Here is a 19,920-nt window from a genome sequence, read left to right as displayed (position 1 = left end):
CCAAGATGAAATTTTAAGGCCTATGTGGCAGCAGGAAGGTCCAGCCTCTTCTGATGGACTGAACAGCCGTACAATTATTAAAAGTTACACAAAGTATTCCCTCCTACCAAGGTCCATAATCTAATTTACATGTCTTACTGAAGGAGAGCATCACATACCCCCATGACTCTAGCCCTTTATTATGTATCATTTGCAATCCACAATAACTTCTGAAAAACAGCTGTTCGTTCTAATATCTACCCCGATAAAGTGATTCTGCTGAATTCCTACAGGAAGACTAACAGACTGAGTTCAGTCCCTGGAATCCACCTGGTGAAGGGAGTGAACCAGCTCCTCGGGTACTTGCCCTTGCCCCCACTCCAGCATTCTCCTCCCTCCCCCAGATAATTAAGTGTCACTGTAAAAACTTACATTGGAATTGTATCTCACACCAGTCACAATGGCTGTCATCAAGAATTTTAGTAACAGAGAGAGAGAGAGAGAGAGAGAGAGAGAGAGAGAGAGAGAGAGAAGAAAGGCCCCACACCTCTAATACCAGCACTTAGGAGGCAGAGGCAGGAGGAGCTCTGTGAGTTCGAGGCCAGCCTGGTCTACAGAGTGAGTTCCAGGATAGCCAGGACTCCACAGAGAAACCCTGCCTCCAAAGACAACAAAACAACAACAACAGCAACAACAACAACAAAAGACCCTAAAATAGAAGGCAGACTACTTGATATGGGAAAAGGAACCAGCAGAAGGAAGAAAGGATGTACGAGGGTAAGTAACAGCCGTGGTGTGTGAAAATGATGATTGAAGTATATGACATATACGTGTGAAAATGTCATAATCAAATAGCTCTTCTTTTTCACAAAGAAAAAAAATTTTTTTGAGACAGGGTTTCTCTATGTAGCTCTGGCTGTCCTGTCATGGGGTTATATGATGCTCTCCTTTAGTAAGACATGTAAATTAGATTACGGACCTAATTACTCTGTAGACCAGGCTGGCCTTGAACTCACAGAGATCCACCTGCCTCTGCCTCCCGAGTGCTGGGATTAAAGGTGTGCGTCACCACCGCCTGGTAATGAATTTTTTTTTTTTTCAATGAGGCAATTGGTTGCTTTCTCCTTGGATTTGTAATTGGAACTGAGATAGCTGCCTGTTTTCTTGCACGGTGATTATTTGAACTGGAACTGAGGTTGCATGGCCACACAGGTGAAAAAGAGAAAGAAAAGAGAATGCTGTTCTGTGTCTTTGAATATAGGCAGATGCATCAAAGACTAGCAGGACCATCTTCTTTCCGACTTCCCAAAATACTATGGTAGGCCTTTGGCTGGCTAGCTTTTGTCAACTTGACATAAGTCAGAGTAGCCTGGGAAGAGGACACTCTGTTGAGGAACTGCCTAGATAAGATTGGTCTGTGGCTAGGTCTGTGAGGTACTATCTTGACAAATGAATAATGTGGGAGGGCCCAGTTTACTCTGGGAGGCATCGTCCCTAGGCTAGTGGACCTGGCTTGTACGAAAACAAGCAAGCAAACAAACAACCTAGCTGAGCATGAGCCTGTGAGTCAGCCAGTAAGCAGCATTCCTCCATAGTTTCTGCTTCAAGCTCCTGAATTGAGTGCTTGTCTTGACATCCCTCAATGACCTGAAAAGCGTAATATAAAAAACCCCTTGTGGGGGCTGGAGAGACGGCTCAGTGGTTGAGAGCCACTGACTGTTCTAAAAAAAGACCCAGGTTCAATTCCCAATACTCACCTAACACCTCACAACTGTCTGTAACTCCAGTTCCAGGGGATCCAACACCCTTATATAGACATACATGCAGGCCAAATGCCAATGCAAATGAAATAAAAATAAATAATCATAAAAAAACCCTTTGTGATGGCTATTCTTGGTTGTCAACTTGACTACATCTGGAATTAACTAACTCAAAATGTCAGGGCACACCTGTGAGAGATTTTTGCTTAATTTGAAGTGGCAACATATTCTTCTAATCCAGATCTTCGGGTGGGAAGACCCACCTTTCATCTGGGCCACAACTTCTGTTGGAAGTCTATATAAGGACATGGAAGAAGGAACCTTCATTCTTTGCCTGCTTGCTCTTGCCTTACTAGCAAGTTCATTCCTTCACTGACATTAGAGCCTACTTTTTCAGGATCCCAGCATATCATATACAAAACCTGTTGAGACTTTTAGCCTTGTGGACTGAACTGTATTCTTGGACATTCTGTTCATAGGAAGCCATTGTTGGATTAGCTGGACCATAATCTGTAAATCATTTTTTTTTCTTTCTTCCTTGACAGGGTTTCCCTCTGTAGTCTTGACTTAGTCTTAGCTGTCCTGGAACTCACTCTGTAGACCAGACTGGCCTCAAACTCATAGAGATTTGTGCTGTGGAATAATCCTCTTGTATACTGTAAAAATTTGTCACTCTTTGTTTTATTAAACTTTGGTTTGATAACACGCTGATTGGCCAGTAGCCGGGCAGGAAGTGTAGGTGGGGCAATCAAACTAAGGATGATGAAAAGGAGAAGGGCAGAGTCAGGATTCGCCAGCTAGACGCAGAGGGAGCAGGAGATGAATGTGCCATGCTAATAAAGGTAACGCTATGTGGCAGAGTGTAAATAAGGAATATGGGTTAACTTAAAATGTAAGAGCTAGTTACTAATAAGCCTGAGCTATTGGCTGAGTATTTATAATTAATATGATTAATTATATTATGCCTCTGTGTGGTAATTTGGGAAGTGGCTGCTGGGTATTTGGGAGTTGCTGGCGGGACAGAAACTTCTGTTTACAGATCTGCCTGCCTTTACCTCTTAGAGTGCTGGGATTAAAGCTACCACTGCCCAGCTCTGTAAATCATTCTAATAACTCCCCTTTCTATATACATAAAAAAAGCATTCTATAAGTTCTGTTACTCTAGAGAACCCTAATACTCTTTCCTAAGTGGCTTTTCATCAGTGTTTTATTACAGCAAAAGAAAAGGTAACTGGAACAGCCCTGTAAAAGCCTGAATTGGACTTCTGACCTCCAGAACTGGAGGTTAATGAATCTGTTGTTTCAGGCCCCTAACATTGTTACTAAGTTGTCACAGTAGCAATTAGAAACCGGCTCAGGGAGGTGAAAAGGCAGTTTGTGTGCAACATGTAACTTATTGTTGAATTTCTCCTAAAGACATTGGGACTTTCTGTTCTATGTAGACTTGATTCGAAAAGATTTTAGAACTTCCATCAAGAAATTTATGATGAGAGCTGGGCATGGTGGCACATGCCTTTAATCCCAGCACTTGGGAGTCAGAATCAGGCAGATCTCTGAGTTCGAGGCCAGCCTGGTCTACAGGGGGGAGTTCCTGGACAGCCAGGGCTACACAGAGAAACCTTGTCTCAAAAAAACAAAAAAACAGACAACAAACAAACAAAAATTGAGACCAAAGACTTGTCTCAGGGTTACTTGGCTACTCAGCATTGAGCTGTGACAAAAACCCAAGTCTCCACTCTTTCATCTATATACACAGTGACCATACAATGTCTAACAAAAAGATTGCTATGTAGAAGGTGCTGGAGGGACAATGTGAGGGCTCAGTAGGTATAGCACCTGCTGGCAGCCTTTACCTAAGTTTGACTTCAAGGATGCACACCGTGGAAGGAGAGAAATGACTCTCCAAGAGGTCCTCTGACTTCCATCCATGAGCCATGGCATGGACCTGTCCACACGCATGTGCACACACAAAATAAGTAAATAAATAAACGTAAAAATAAGATCTAGAGTTATTTTATTTTCCCTTTCTTCTTTTTTGCTTTTTTTTTTTTTTTTTTCCCAAGACAGGGTTTCTCTGTGTAGCTTTGCGCCTTTCCTGGAACTCGCTTTGGAGACCAGGCTGGCCTTGAACTCAGAGATTCGCCTGACTCTGCCTCCCGAGTGCTGGGATTAAGGGCATGCGCCACCACCGCCCTGCTATTTTCCCTTTCTAATTTACATGAATCTTCCAAATTTTGAAAATTGTCAAGTAAAAAGGTACTCTGAAGTTACATTTGAAAAATCATCAAAAAGTTCTTTTCTTTTTTTCTTTTGGTTTTCCGAGACAGGGTTTCTTGGTGTAGCCCTGGCTGTGCTGAAACTCACTTTGCAGACCAGGCTAGCCTCAAATTCACAGAGATCCACCTGGCTCTGCCTCCCGAGTGCCAGGATTAAAGGCATGTGCCACCACCGTCCAGCAGCAACCAAGCTTTTACAGCTGTAACGAGAACAGATGTTACTTGTTTTTTTTTTTAAATAATTTCAGACCAATCTGCATCTGATGCCTTTTTTAAAAAAAATAAAATAAATGTTTGTTTATTTACTTATTTGTTGGCAGGGTTGGAGGTAGAGTTGGGGGTAGCCAGAGGCACTGGGTAGATCGAGGATTACTAACCAGGAGTTGGGTCTCTCTTTTCTCCATGAGAATCCTAGGGACTGAATTTATCTGGCTTCACAGCCAGGACCTTTACCCACTGAGGGACATCACCAGGCCTGATGAGTTTTTAAATGGAAAGGAAAGAAATGGGTGGGGCCGTTGGAAATGGAGAGAGATCTCTGAATCACGGTCCGGTGTCAAAAGGCGTGTACCTTTTACAAGCCACATAACCCCTAGTTAAATCACTTATGTTCTATTAGGCCTTAGTTCTCTATCTGTAAAATGGAACGTTTGGACCTAAGGACACCTTTTTAACTTCCCTTCTAGCTCAGCATTCTGAACCCAGGAGTTCCTAGATTTAAGATACATTCATTCACTTTGTTGTATGAGCTCTAACGTGAAGTTAGAAGCCTCGGGAGGATTGCCGGAGAAAACCTCCTGCAGACATAAAGAGGGGGGAAAAAAAAATCAAGGGCAATGGGGAAGGAAGGAGGGCGATGGAAGAAGCCAAAAGACGCTTACAACTACATAAAGGTAAGAGATGCAAGCACGAAATACACAAATCACTCGAGGCAACCACAAAATTCGGTTGTCTGAAAAAGCAGAAATAAGTCATTGCCCCGGGCATCCCATTTTGTTTTTAGTCGGCGCACTATTAACTCCCATCTCCTTAACCCTTGGAAGCAAATTAAAAAAACAAAAACAACCAACCAAACAAAAAGCCATAAAACGACAACAACAAATACCAACGCAGGAAAAACTGAAAACGTAACATAGCAAAGAAAAAAAAAAGGCAAGAAGCAGTTGGAAAAGCTAGTCTCTGGAAATGAGAGGCATCCCCCCCCGCGCCCCGGGCATGCGGGATGGCGATTTCCCGGGCCACCCCGCCATCCTGCCGCTGCAACCCCTTTGCACACAAAAGAACGAGTTGGCGCCGGGGGGGAGCCGCCGCATCCCTCCTCCGCCGGGTCCCCCCGGCAGCCGGAGTGGGCCGCGGCGCCCTGGTCTCCGCCCCTCGGAAGTGACGTCTGGCGCCCCGCCCCCGCCGCTAGATCCGCTGCTGCTGCCTCGGCGGGCCGACCTGCAGGCGGCGGCGGCGGCGGCGGCGGCGGCGGCCGAGGCCGAGGGAAGATGGCGGACGGCGTGGACCACATAGACATCTACGCGGATGTGGGCGAAGAGTTCAACCAGGTACGGGAGGGGCCGGGCGCCGCCGCCGCCGCCGACCCGCCCGGGACGCTCGCCAGGGCCGCCGCGGGGCCGCGAGCCGGCTCGGCTGCAGACCGTGCGCCCTTGGCGCCTCTGGGCCGCGCCGCTGTGTGTGCGCGCGTCTCCCCCACCCACCCCCCCAGCTCACCCCTTGTTCTCGCGCGTCGTTTTGCGGGCCGCGGGCCCCGGAGCGCGGGGGGCCCCCCTCCCTCGGTCGCCGTGCAGCCGCCCGCCCGCCCGCCCCTTCCTCCAGGGCGGCCTCACGCCCCATTGTTGGCTACGGTGGCGGGCGCTTCCCGCCGAGCTAGGCCGCGTGTGCGGGGCGGGGAGAACGGGCCGCCGCGCCCCCTCCCCCGCCGCCCGCCCGAGGGTGTGGGGGGAGGAAGAGGAGGAGGAGGAGGAGGAAAGAAGCCCTGGCTGGCCGGTTCGCGCGCCCGTTCGCCCGCTTGCCCGCCCGCCCGCCCGCCGTCTCCTCCATCCCGGCCCCGGCCGCTTCGGGTTCCGATTCCTCCCCGTCGCTCCATTTTGTGTCTCGGTCCGCGCACGGTCGCCCCTCATGGAAGGCCGCGTTCACAGCCCTTTGTATCCCGCGCGCCCGGGGCTCCTGGGCGCCTTCCTTGCTCGCGTTGGCGACGGGTTTCGACGTGGCGTGGCGCCCCGGGTCCCGCTCTTCCGTCCGTCCCCCCCCCCCCCATCCTCCCCAACCCCGGTCCCCGAGGGGGGGAAGGGTGGCTTAGGTGGTGGGGACGTCTGCAACAAGTCACCTGACTTTTGGACCCCGCCGATCTCGTTTTCAAAGTCGGTGCGTTGGCCTGCCTGGGCCATCGAGGGCTTGCGGGTGCCTTTGAGGCCCAGGCCTTGGCCTTTTGTGAAGAAAAAAAAAATAACCGGGGGAGGATACACGGCTTGCGCCAAAGGCTGGGATGCGCGGTGGTTGGACAGAACAAAAAGATGGTGGTCCCTCGCTAACAGATCCCGGAGACTGAAACGGAGATCGTCCGCCCGAAATCCTCCCAGTGGTAGCTTGCAAAGTCGTCGTGGACGGGACTGTATTTTGAAAGCGAAGTGTTTGCCCCGTGGGCTCTCCTTCACGGTTTGAAAGGCTGGAGAAAGTGAGACGTGTAAGGTTTTCCGGTCTCACCGGCCACGGGTAGCCTAGGACTAGCTGTGATGTCTGACGATGAACATTCTTGGAAAGATCTGATTACCAGAGTTGGTAACGCTTAGCTTCTTACTCGCCTCTTCCTATTTTTATTGCACTTCATATATTCACGTTTTTTAAAGTTGCACCCAACGATAGTGTTACTTAAAGCTATTTTTTAAATTTTTCCTGTTGTTTTTTTTTTTTTTTTAAAAGAAAACAGTTCTACATTTAAAAAATTCTCAGGTTCGGATGAGAAGCTTAATAAGCCATTTGATTAATATGGTGTTTGCCTTCTGCTAATCGTATTTATGACTAGGGATGCAAAATTTAAAAAACAAAACAATAGAAACTCTTAAATCCTTACTGCTTTGTTTTCCAAGAATGACATTGTGCCTTTGGTTTAAATGTTAGAAAAGAAAAGCAAATTTTGATAGGGTTTAATTATTCACTACTGACTTAGAAACTAGATATTTTTAAATGTAATTAACCCGTTGCAATAAAACATGAAGTTTGAAAATCTGTTTTTATCGTGCCTGAGTTGTTATATCAATTAGAATTAGAAATTTTCTTTGACCCAGAGTCCAGTGCTTTTAAGGTCAGTCGGAGTAAGATCTCTGGACTTTTTCCCTTTCATCTTTCAAGGCATGTAGCGTATCTAAAACAGTCATAACTTCGACTAAAGGAAAAAAAAAGTTTGAGACAGTCTTGATTAGCTTTTTCAGTGAGAGAACGTATTGCTTTGTGTTTGTGCTCACAGTAAGGAAGAATTGGGGTACAGTCTTAGAAATTAAACTTTCTTCACTGGTCATGGTGGCACAAGCCTTAAATTCTAGCACCCAAAAATTGTGCTTTATCAACATGCCAGCTTTATAAAACTATGCCTATTTTAAGTAGTAAATGGAAAACGAGACTAGTGTCTACACAGAATTTCAGAGAATACAAAGTACAATTAAAACTGCAGCTCACAATAGAGAACAAAAGATGTGTTTAGGGGCTGGAGAGGTAGCCCAGTGGTTAGAGGACAGGTGGTCTCTGAGTTTGAGGCCAGCCTGGTCTCAGAGGGAGGGAGGGAGGGAGGGACAGAGACAGAGACAGAGACAGACAGGGAGACAGGGAGAAATTAAGCTTTCTGTGGTATCACCATGAAGTGTGTTCAGACTGTTGAATACTTTCTTTGGGAGGGACGGTAACTGGATGACATGCCACTTTACCTCTGCATTAACTCGTGCTAGCAAGAGGTCCAGGAGAGACTAGACTTTGTGGACTCCAGTGAGTGTGCCTCCTTTTCACACTCACTGGCTTGTACTTTCAGCATTGTGTCTGATACATGGTTGTGTAATTTTACAAGTAAAATCGTTGTCGGTTTAAGTAGATTAATTGGGAGATTAAGTAGAGGCTTTTTCCAAACCCTTGTTTGCAGCTCTGGGTACTGAACCCAGGACCTTGCACATCTAGGTAATCACTCCACCACTGAGCTGCATGTTCACTCCAGGTGCATTACTTGTCACTGTTTGGCTTCTGTGATTTGCTTGCTCTGAATGCCTGAACAAAAAAAGTAGCCACGAAAAGATTGCCAGTTATTTTGAGATTATCATGTTTTCTGTCAATGTCACTGTCATTGAAGTGCTTTTATGAGATCCTACCAGAATTAGAAGCAACAACAGAATTATTGATTCTCATTCTCTCTCTCTCTCTCTCTCTCTCTCTCTCTCTCTCTTTCTCTCTCTCTCTCTCTCTCTCTCTCTCTAGCTCAGGTTGACCTAGAACTTGCTGTGTGTTCCAGGCTGACCTTCAGTTTGTGGTGCACCTGCTGCCTCAGCCTCCCCAGTGCTGGGGTCACAAACCTGTGCAATCCATAGGCTTCACTCATGCTAGGCCAACACTTTACTCCTGTGTATATCCCTGTGAATCTGTTCTCTCTGCCTAGGTGGGAACCTTATTTCTACTAGCTGTTATAGTAACCAATGTGACTATTTGATTGTAGTCAAGCAAATATTTTTCAGAACTAATCATTAGCAATTTTTAATTATTTTGTTTTCTAAACATCTATAAATATTAAGCTTTTTTTTTAAAACTTTTCCTTTCCTTTTTTTTTTCTTTCTTTTTTCATGTGTATGGGTGTTTTACTTGCATATGTCTGTGAACCACGTGGGCTGCTGGTGCCCAAAGAGGCCAGAAGAGGGAGTCAGATTCTTTGGAACTGGAGTTACATACAGAGAGTTGTGAGCAGCCACGTGGATGCTGGGAATTAAACTTGGGTCCTCTGGAAGAGAGAGCATCCTGCCCTCTAACTACTGGGCCACCTCTCCAGCCCCTAAACACATCTTTTGTTCTCTATTGTGAGCTGCAGTTTTAATTGTACTTTGTATTCTCTGAAATTCTGTGTAGACACTAGTCTCGTTTTCCATTTACTACTTAAAATAGGCAGTGTCATAAAGCTTGTTTTACATTTTGGTAAAGCACAATATTGCAGAAAGTAGGAGAAATTGAGTATTAAAAGCTTTAATTTGGGGATGTGATGAGACTAAGTTAGTGCATTTACTTTCTATACTAGGTGATTTTTAAGAATGGAGAATGAAGTTGAAGAGGCACAGGAACACATGGGCAGCTAAGATCTTATTTTAGGGTTTTGGATGTGACCAAATGGAGAAGAGTTGCTCACTGGAAGGAGAATTGGAACTACTTCTGTGCATTACTTGTACTGACTTCGGAGTTAAGCAGAAAGCAGAGCCTGCGGGGGCGGGGGTGGGGGGGTGGGGGGTGCGGTGGCAGGGGGTTGGGGGGTGGGCATTCTCCCAGGATATACTCCTTTATATGTATGAGTGTTTTTGCCTACATGTATGTATGTGTACCATGTGCATTCCTGGTGCCTGTGGAGGTCAGAGGAGGGCATCAGATCCTCTGGAACTGGAGTTACAGGTGGTGGTTAGCCACAGCATGAGTGCTAGGAACCCAGGTTCCCAGCCAGTGCTCTTAGCCCCCGAGCCATCCATCTCTCAAGCCCCAAAGTCCAAAACTTTTTGAATATCATATTGGTGCTCAAAAGCCTTTAGGGCTTCTTATTTTTTTTTTAAATTAGGCATGCTCAAGTTATATTCTGTACATCCAAATATATATATATATATATATATATATATATATATATATATATATATATATTAGAGAGAGAGAGAGAGAAGGGGGGAGTTCATCTGGGAATCAGAAGCTGTTGATGTAGAATTTAGTGTCTGCTCTCAGGTTGTGGGTTATTGATAGCAAACAGTACTGATTTCATTACTCTGCTCACTTAACTTTAAAAGTAAATGGAGGTATGACTGGGATGGGGTCAGTTTGGAATTAAGGATTTAGATGTCCTCTTGTGTCAAATTTTATTGAGTCATTTCAATTTATACTTGGAACCTTATGATATGCTTAATGAAAATAGTTGAAGGATAAATCGTAGGGGCTAGAGAAATGGCACAGTGGTTAAGATCTAATTTGATATTTTACAGGAATTATAAAATTAATACACTTAGCATATTCATTATGTTTTCTGAAAAAAAAAATCCACATTTTTCTGTATCTAAGAATTCAACTGGGATCTAAAATATTGGCTGGGTGAAATTGCCTACATATGTATAAACTTCTTACCATTATTGCCTAAGTCAGTACAGTATAATTACTTTTTAAATAAGCATTTACATTGTGTTAGGAGTTTTTAAAAAATCTAGAGATAATTTAAAATATATGAGAGGATGGATAGTTTATATGTAAATACTGCACCATTTTATATAAGAGGTTTAAACATCTGTAGGTTTTGGTATTCTTGAATGGTTTGGGGATGGATGGTATGCTGGAACCAGTCTCTTGCTAGTAGGTTTTATGCTCTAAGTTTTCTCTTACATGATACTGAACACATTTTGTAATGCAGAGTATAACTCCCCCCTCCCTTATGGTTTTTTTAAATGCAATGACTTAATACTTTTTTAAATATAGGGGTATTTTGAAATAGGTGCTGTCCTTTACTGGTAGTATCCAATAATGCACAAATGGTATTAACTGTGATTCTAGGAACACTAAAAACAGTGTGCCCCTATCAGAAAATTAATACTTCAATAGCTCTATCAGGGTAATCCCTATAATAGTATACATTATACACAACTTATCTGTAATATTAAAAATGTATAGGATGTGATTAGGGGAAAACTGCCTAAAAAACTTGAAGGGAAATAGTGCTAATGAAAAAGGTTAAAACATTGCTTTAAGAAAATGAATGCGATGTTGGTCATCTTATTCATCATACTTTTGAAGTGTGTTCTCTGACTGGGCAACAGTTTTGTGTATCTGGTAGGAAGAAAACAGTCCTATCATGCAAAATCTTGAGAAAAGGCCCACCCCCCCTTTTTTTTCCCTATTTCTTTATTTTTTTTCTTTTTCTAAGCAAGGGCTTGCCTGTGTCCCAGGCTGGCCTCAAATTTATGGCACTCTTCTGCCCTAGCCTCCCAACTACTAGGATTACCAAAGCTGAGTACTGGATTTTGATACCTTTCATGTAATTAGAATGATTGTAGTGATTTAGAGTAGTAGGAATTGAAAAAAGATTACTTTGTTACTCTTTTCACAAACCCTAAGAGTTGTTCTTTTGTTTGTTCTTGTTTTGTTTTTTGAGACAGTCTCACTATGTCCTGGAAACCATTATGTAGACGAGACTAGCCTGAACTCACAGAGCATCTACCTGCCTCTGCCTTCAAATGCTGGGATAAAGACATGTGACACTGTTCCCTGCCTAAGAGCTGTTCTTGTTAGAAGTTAGATGTGCAGCTTTATTGATATTAGGTCCTAGAAACATGGGTAAGAAACGTAGGTGGCTTTAATCTGGAGTGCTTAGGATATGTTGTAATTTTACATTTTTGAATACTATTGAGGTGTATTTGAAAAAGACCTTCACATAGCAGAACTTGATGTTGTTGACTTTTTTTGACAGAGTAGAAAAGTTTTCATTTGTCTAGTAGGGTTTCAGAGTTCATTTTTATATATGACCTGTGATAGGCATTTTGTATAATTTCAGAATATGTTCATTTTCACTTGAAGTAGAAACAGTTGAATGTGTTCTGGATTTTCTTTAAAATGTGAACAATACTTAAAATAATGAAGCTAAAAAAGGAAGATTGTAGATACTATTAAGAGTATTCCTTGAATTGCTTTCTTAGCAATGGCATGTATTCAGATTCGTTAATGCTTCTTTCACCAAGTCCAATGTATACCGTTGGGGTTAAGAATAGAGGCTGTGGCCATGGAACACTGTGAAGCTAACTAGTCCACATGGAGATCAAACCCCAGGACCATGGTCTCAATTAGCATCACTTCAGGTTGGATTGGAATCAGTCCAACTACCAGACAAAATGGCTGATCTTAAATATTGGTGGAATAATATAAATATGGAAAATACGGTTAGTGTCACCATAGGAAGTCATGGACATAAAAAAACAGTATGTGGTTGTAATGTATCAGGTTAGTGTAGCTTTAGTTACTGCCTGTAAATGATTATTTTCTTAAGTAAGCCTTTTCATACATTTAAAATGAATGACAAATTATATAATATCTTAATCTTTTCCTGCAAGTGAAAGTAAAAACTTCAGTACTTTTAGTCTTGTATTCAATAAACCTTGCATTCTTTTTTACTCTCCTCCTGACTGTATTTATGATTAATCTCCATTGAGGATGGAAATACAACTCCCTTTGAATAATTGTAATAATTTTACTTGATGTACAGAACTGGATTGCAAGAGAGTTTAAAGTGCCCACTACCCTTTGTGGGAAGCTTTTTCATATTTTCAGTGTATGGCGCCACTGTTGCAGCCACATCACTAGAAGTTTCAGCCACCTTGATACTTCGTAACCAAGCTTACGCTCCTTTCTTGTAATTCTCACTGCCAGTGCCAAGCTTACGCTCCTTTCTTGTAATTCTCACTGCCAGTGCCAAGCTTACGCTCCTTTCTTGTAATTCTCACTGCCAGTGCAGCGTGCCCATGCTTCTTAGCTTGATAAAAACTCATCACTTAGATAATATTTTGACATTGTTCTTTAAAATCAATGGCATTACGGCTTGTGGTCTTGGTTCCTGCCTTCTGCTGAAGGTGGCTTTTTGTTCTTTGATTTACCTTGGTATTTAAGTCCATTATTAAATAAGTCTTACAGACATCCTGCTTTGTAATAAGTAAAGTTGGTATGTAATATCTTGATAAATTTTTAAAAACTTACACAATTCATTATTGATGCAGAGTACCTGGAAAAAAAAATGTAAATTTGAGGTCTCTTTGGCTGTGTCTATGTTTTCCTTTCTAGGTTTCTTTTTTTTTTTTTTCTTTTCCCCCTTTCTCTTTAAAAACAAGTCTTATTCTGGCTTTTTGGTGAGTAATGGAACAATAGCCAGGCTTGGTGCCTTTAGTATCTTACTGATCCATTTACCATTGTATAACAATGGTTTCTTTCTTGGTCATTATCATATTGTAGTCCCTAAAACAAACTCTTGTATGTCATTTATGACAATTCTTAGTAAATTGTACACATGGGAGAACTTGAGTTATGCCTAGTTATATCTGAAATCTTAAGTGGTTTTGTATTGTTTTTTAATTTATCTCAAATTTACCTTAGAACGGTAAAATAGTTCACATTGATATTGATATACTTACTTAGTCTTAAAAAAGTGATATTTGCAAATTGAATCCCCACCCCCTTTTTTTTCTCAACATCCATTTCTCCTCTTCCTGGTTTATCACTTAGGCATGTAAGTGACATCCTAGCATTGCTTTAGTTCTCAGTGACAGTGGCACACTTTGACTAAATCCCCTGTGGATTACTTTCCACGTGCTAATGCACTTGGCTAGATTTCAAGTCATTTAAGCTGTAGCGCTTTGTCTAGTGAGAATAATACAGTTATTGCAAGATAATACTTTGAATAGTTTTATTTATATTTTTTTGTTTCACTAAGTAAGACTTTTTGAAACATGTATATGCACATTCCCCCATCACCACCCATTTCTGTGGCTTAGTTTATAAAACAGTAGCTTTCTCAGAGTAGGTAAATAAGATCTTATTACCAAAGAAAATAGTGGGGTTTTTGCCTGTGCTCACATACTGAAGACTTATAATACCTCTGGTTTTTGTTTGTGACAGTCTTATGACAATATTCTTTTGAAACATCTGTTTGCATTTATGTGTTGTTACTTCTAAGAATACTTCACTTTTGAGAAAGATCAAAGTCACCATTAAAGAACACAATCTGTTAAATAAAATGAGAAGAACCTTTTCCTGTCTTGCACAAGATTTTTAAAATAAGTTAAATGAATTTGTATTCATATTTAGTATTTTGACTGTCATAATCTAGAACTTTATTTCTGTGTCTTAGGAAGCAGAATATGGTGGGCATGATCAGATAGATTTGTACGATGATGTCATCTCTCCATCTGCAAATAATGGCGATGCCCCAGAAGACCGGGACTACATGGATACTCTTCCACCAACTGTTGGTGATGATGTGGGAAAAGGTGCAGCGCCAAATGTTGTCTACACTTACACTGGAAAGAGAATTGCATTATATATTGGAAATCTAACATGGGTAAGTAAGTTAACAGATTATTGGTGGTTCATTTTGAACTTCTCTAATAGTCCATGTTTTTTTTGCCTAGTTTAAAAAAAAGACGATGCCCCTTTATTTGTTTTTCTCTTGTCAACCTATATGATGAGAAGGGCAAAACCAAGTTCTTTTAAAAAGACATTCCAATTATTCTAATTTTGAATTTTATAGTTTGGCTTAAGTATATACTTAAATGGAATTTGCATTTTTCTTTACTCTTTACATTCCTACCAGTTTCACTAAGAAAAATGTTCATATGAAGGTCTCAAGAATTCAAAAGAGAAAGATAAAATACCATTACAGTTTTAAAAAACTCTTCATTTTCTAATTCATATTACAGATTTAAGTTTCATTTCTGTTCTTGAATTTGAAATTAATACATAGCAGTTGTTATATACTTTATAATATTTGTGTTTGTCTGGTGTTTTTCGGGATGGATCTTGTTATGTAACTTTGGCAGGCCTGATAGTCACTGTAATGCAGACTTGGCTTTGAGCTCCTATCAATCCCTCCTGCCTCTGCCCTTGAGTGATAAGTTTATAAGCATATGCCACAGTGCCTGGGTATACTTTGTACCTTAATTGTGTTGTTCATAAGACTAAGATTGTTGATGGAGTGCTTCGTGAACTATACGTCTAGTGTATCTATTAATGTTATTAGAATCAAACCTGAAATAATCACTAAAGTGGTCCTATATAAGTTTTATCTCAGCTATTATGTTGGATATTTAAAAGTTAAACAGCAAAATTTTGGCACCCTTTTATTCTGTTTATAGCATTTTATTCGAAAATATTTTACTTCACATTGCTTTTGTGTTTTTATTTTATGTGTATAGGTATTTGTGTGTATGCATGTCTGTACCACAGACATGCAGTCCCTCAGAGGCCAGAAGAGGGCATCAGATTCCCTGGGACTGGAGTTAGAGATGGTTGTGAGCTATCATGTGGGTGTTAGGAGTTGAACCTGGGGTCCTTTGGGCCCTCTCTCCAGCACTCACTTTTTTTTTCCCCCTTTAAATGACTGAGTCTACTGTCTAGTCTGAATAGTCTTTACAGTCTTGGAAATAATGGCAGTCATTATAGCATGAGACTGCAGTTGCTAAGTAACAGTTGGCATAGATCTGTGTTTTGTGACTTTGAACAAGCTGTTTAACCCCTCTGTTGCATCTTATGAAAATGAAAGTAATAGGATTTAGGTAAGCGTTAAGTAGTTGATAAAAAGGTACATAGTAGGTATTCATATTAGTTCCTCCATATTATAATGAAACATAAGATGTTTGTTTCACAAGATACTTTCCTTTAAGGGAGGAAGTTACAAGTGAGATTGGTTTTATTGAGAATTTAAGTCAGGAGTTTAAAGCTGGAAGTAACCAGAAACTTTTGTTTTATTTTTTTCCCACATAGGGTTTCTTCATGTAGCCCTGGCTGTCCTGGAACTCACACTCTAGTCCAGTCTGACCTCAAACTCCGAGATCCCCCAGCCTCTGCCTCTTTGAGTGCTGGAATTAAAGGTGTGTGCCACCACGCCCGGCTAGAAAGGAGAAACTCTTAAGTGAAATTGTATCTGTCTCCAAAAGGATGTACTTTATAATTTCCAAAACTCCTATCAGGAAATGAAGTTAGGCACTCAAGATGCTTTTCTGCTATTTAAAAATTGAAGGTTGACAGGCATTAATTATACTTAGATTTGCAATAATTTTCTGTTAACATTTGTTTTCCTTTAAAAGTTAAATTCAGACAGTAAAAACCTGAATATATTTTAATGGCTAACAAGGGGGAAATGTCTTGCAGTGGACAACAGATGAGGACTTAACTGAAGCAGTTCATTCTTTGGGAGTAAATGATATTTTGGAGATAAAATTTTTTGAAAATCGGGCAAATGGACAATCAAAGGGGTAAGAATTTCGTTTTTTTCCTAATATAAACAATGGATAGCGATTACAGTTTACAATTAGTTTTCCTTAAGTTTAATGTTGATTACACCCATGGAGCATACACGAACAGGTAAGCACTGACAAATGCCTTAGCTACTGAAGATGCCTGCTGCACTAATCTGACAACCCGAGTTAGTTCTAGGAACTCACGTGAGCACACTAGAAGGAGGGTCTTAGGCAGAGGTTCCTTACTGACATTTTATATTTGTTTCTTCAAACTGTACTGAAGCTGGTTGTGATGGCACTGTAGACAGACTAGAATGCTCCCTCCATTCACTGAGAACACCTTCTAAGGTGGAAATAGCAGTGCTGAGAAGAGTTATCTTTGTTGTGATGAGGAGAAGAGGAAGAGCTGAGTATGTAGCTCAGTGGTAGAACCGTTTGCATAACATGGAGGAGCTCTGGGTTTGATTCCAGCACATAACTAAAAATGGTAAAGAAAGACAGTAACTGAGGAGTGAAGTCTAACCTGGATATCTTGCTTCATTCCCTAGTCAGCAATTCCCACACACAGGGTAGGGTTAGTATATAATGCGGGTATCTAAAAGTAAGAAATGAAGTGCTGCACTTTCACCATTTACAGATTATCACGTTAGTAAATGTGCTTCCACATTTTTACCTAAACAAGAGTATTATAATTCACACTTTCATGTTTGATTGAAAAGTACAGAAGAAATAGTTAGTGATAAATATATCTTACTTTTCTTATTTTTGGATAGTATGGTTATTTCTACTTGTGTCTATTATAAATAATATAGTAGGCACATTATTGGATTTTTTTACATTAATTTCTTTTATATTTGTATAAGTACAGTACAATACTTTAAAAAAATATTTACAAAGTTAAGCAACCATTGCAGCTCTCTAGTTTCAGAATATTTCATCACCTCCATTACCAAAAAAACCTTGGGTGCCTTAGCATTACCCTGATCACCCTTGTCCCCTTTGCTGACAACGATTCATGTACTTTCTGCCTCAGAATTTCTGTTCTGGGCCTTTCATGTAAACAAAATAATAACAACAACGAGGTCGTGTGTGTGTGTGACTTCTTTCACGTAGTACATCCATGTAGCAGCATTGGCATTTATTTTTATGCTTAAATAATGGTCCGTGTCATGGGTAGCACTAAAGGAAGACTCCACTGTCCAGGTTTCGATGGCTTCTACTTTAGTTGTTTAGTTTTGTGTGAACATACACTTTTGCTTGTTCTGGGCTTGTACCTGGGAGTGGAATTAGTTAAGTTTATGGTAAGTCTGTTTAACGTTTTGAGAAGCTATCAGATCGCACAATCCCATCAGTGCAGGAGGGTTGTAGTCTCTCCTTATCTTTACTAGTACTGCATAGTTGTCGTTTTGATTCTAGTGGAAATTACTTCTCATGGTTTTGATTTATATAGTGATGGCTAATGATAATGAACATCTTTTAAAAATTATTACTTAATTATTTTATGTGCATGGGTGTTTAGGCTGCATGTATGTCTGTGTACTCTTGTATGCCTAATGCCCAAGGAGACCAGAAGAGGGAATTAGATCTCCTGGAACTGGAGTTATGCATGATTGTGAGCCACCATGTGGGTCCTAGAAATCGACCAGAGTCCTGGAAGAAGAGTCATTGACCGCTGTTGACCACGGAGCCATCTCTTCTAGCCCCTACACCGAACATCTTTTTGTGGCAGTAAAAAGTGAAAGCAGCCCAAGTGCCTAGTGACTAATGGGTGGATTTAAAACAAAACCAGAAAACAATGTCTATAATTGAACATTACTCAGCCACTAAATGAAATGAATTAGTGATGCGTGTTATAGCATAACTAGACCTTGGACACTAAGTGAAGCTGGTTGTAAAGGACTACGTATTCCATTCGTTTGAACTTCCAGATGAGGCAGATCCATAGAGAACTATCTTTGGTTATGCATCCCTGTGTTTAAGAGATGAGAGTAAATGGGAATGGTGGTAGAGGGTATGGATTCTCTTTTGGTAATGATGACTGTTATGAATGAACCATCATATGATGTTTGTAAAACACATGACTATACTAAAAAAAATTACTGAATTGCACATTTAAGTGAACTCTGGTACATTATAAAAGATAATGTAAGCTTGTGTAGTCTTAAGAGTCTATTTTTCTTCTCATAAGAGTAAGTTAAGACCATTTCTTTTTTAATCAACAGTAACATTCTCAGTTCTTCCTTTTTATAACTACCCCCTTACCATCTTTTAGATTTGCCCTTGTTGGTGTTGGATCTGAAGCATCTTCCAAAAAGTTAATGGATCTGTTGCCTAAAAGGGAACTTCATGGTCAGAATCCTGTCGTGACTCCATGCAATAAGCAATTCCTGAGTCAGTTTGAGATGCAGTCGAGGAAAAGTAAGCAACTCTCTCCACAGCCTTTTTTAAAACTGTACTTCAAGCAGTGTGCTGGCGTTTGTTAAATATTACACTTATGATTTAGTTTATTGGATGAACTTGATTTATTCATTTGTTATGACTATGGGCCAATATACTAGAAATCTACTCCTATTCCATTTGTTTCTAGATGTCACAGACCCAACAGTATGCAGCAGTTTGAGAGCTTTATAGTGCTGCCCTTCTTGTCCTGTTGTTCACATCTTAGAGTTGATGGGAATAGAAAGGCTAATGAGGACTAGGAAATAGTCATTTACCTCGCTATGTGTCTATCTATGTATCTGTATATCTGTCATCCATCCATCCATCCATCTATCTATGTATCTATCTATCTGTGTATCTATGTATCTGTCATTTATCAGTCATCTATCATCCATTTACCTATCTATATCTATCTATGTATCTATCTATGTATTTATCTATCTATCTATCTATCTATCTATCTATCTATCTATCTCTCAGCTATCTGTCATCTATGCTTGGCACCAAGACCTTTTGCTACTTGGTAAAATAAATGTAAAATAAATTTATTGTCATTACGTACTTTTTTAAAGAGATAAGATGGATGACCCATGTAATTAATCGAAATTCAAGTGGTTGTTTTTAATTATTTTAGTATTTAAGACTTAACTGAAGAATACGTTACGTAACATAAAATGAGTAATCTGCTATTGAAATTAAGGTTTCTGTTGAAAAATTTCTGTCTTGGCTGCTGTAGAGTACTGGTATTTTAAAAGCAACGTGTTTATTCAGTGGAAGTACATTTAAACTTGAATATTTTAAGACTTTAAGAAAGTGTTTCAATAAATATGAATGTTTTCCTAGCCAAGTACTTTGCATAGGCCCAAGGCATCTGAAATTGATAAATAGTATAAATGAACTTTGAAGTAGTTTCTAATAACACGGTTACAATTCGGAGAACTGTTTTAATAAGTGCTATTTATGAGTATTTGGGTGTTTGCAGCTACACAATCAGGACAAATGTCTGGGGAAGGTAAAGCTGGTCCTCCAGGAGGCAGTTCACGTGCAGCATTTCCACAAGGTGGTAGAGGACGGGGCCGTTTTCCAGGGGCTGTTCCCGGTGGGGACAGATTTCCTGGGCCAGCAGGACCAGGAGGGCCACCTCCACCTTTCCCAGGTAAAACTTTCCTTAAGTTTATCATGGAGAAAATATGTCTGCCTAATACCTCTTTTCCTTTTCTCTCTTTTTCAAGTAATGCATTATTAATGTGACTTACTCTC

The 19,920-nt window shown here is 40.8% G+C and overlaps 1 protein-coding gene across 6 annotated transcripts in view; it reads left to right on the top strand.

The window, feature by feature from the left end:
• The first annotated feature begins 5,415 nt into the window (after positions 1-5,415).
• Positions 5,416-19,920, top strand: part of Cpsf6 (cleavage and polyadenylation specific factor 6) — a 31,391-nt gene continuing 16,886 nt past the window's right edge. For 2 of the 6 annotated variants that reach the window (XR_008221685.1, XM_052753426.1), the window contains exons 1-5: positions 5,416-5,565; positions 14,115-14,324; positions 16,133-16,236; positions 18,494-18,639; positions 19,643-19,816. Coding sequence is in view for 5 of the 6 variants with exons in the window: in XM_052753426.1 (XP_052609386.1) it covers positions 5,506-5,565; positions 14,115-14,324; positions 16,133-16,236; positions 18,494-18,639; positions 19,643-19,816 (694 nt within the window). In the remaining variant the exon portion in view is untranslated. The remainder of the gene's footprint in view (positions 5,566-14,114; positions 14,325-16,132; positions 16,237-18,493; positions 18,640-19,642; positions 19,817-19,920) is intronic. The other 4 variants (XM_052753425.1, XM_052753427.1, XM_052753428.1 and 1 more) reach the window with 4 other exon arrangements.

Source organism: Peromyscus californicus, unplaced genomic scaffold, assembly GCF_007827085.1.
Source record: "Peromyscus californicus insignis strain IS unplaced genomic scaffold, ASM782708v3 Scaffold_24__1_contigs__length_46423439, whole genome shotgun sequence".
Lineage (NCBI taxonomy): Eukaryota > Metazoa > Chordata > Mammalia > Rodentia > Cricetidae > Peromyscus > Peromyscus californicus.
Note: the sequence above shows the minus strand (reverse complement) of the source record. Positions and strands in the feature narration are given on the sequence as shown.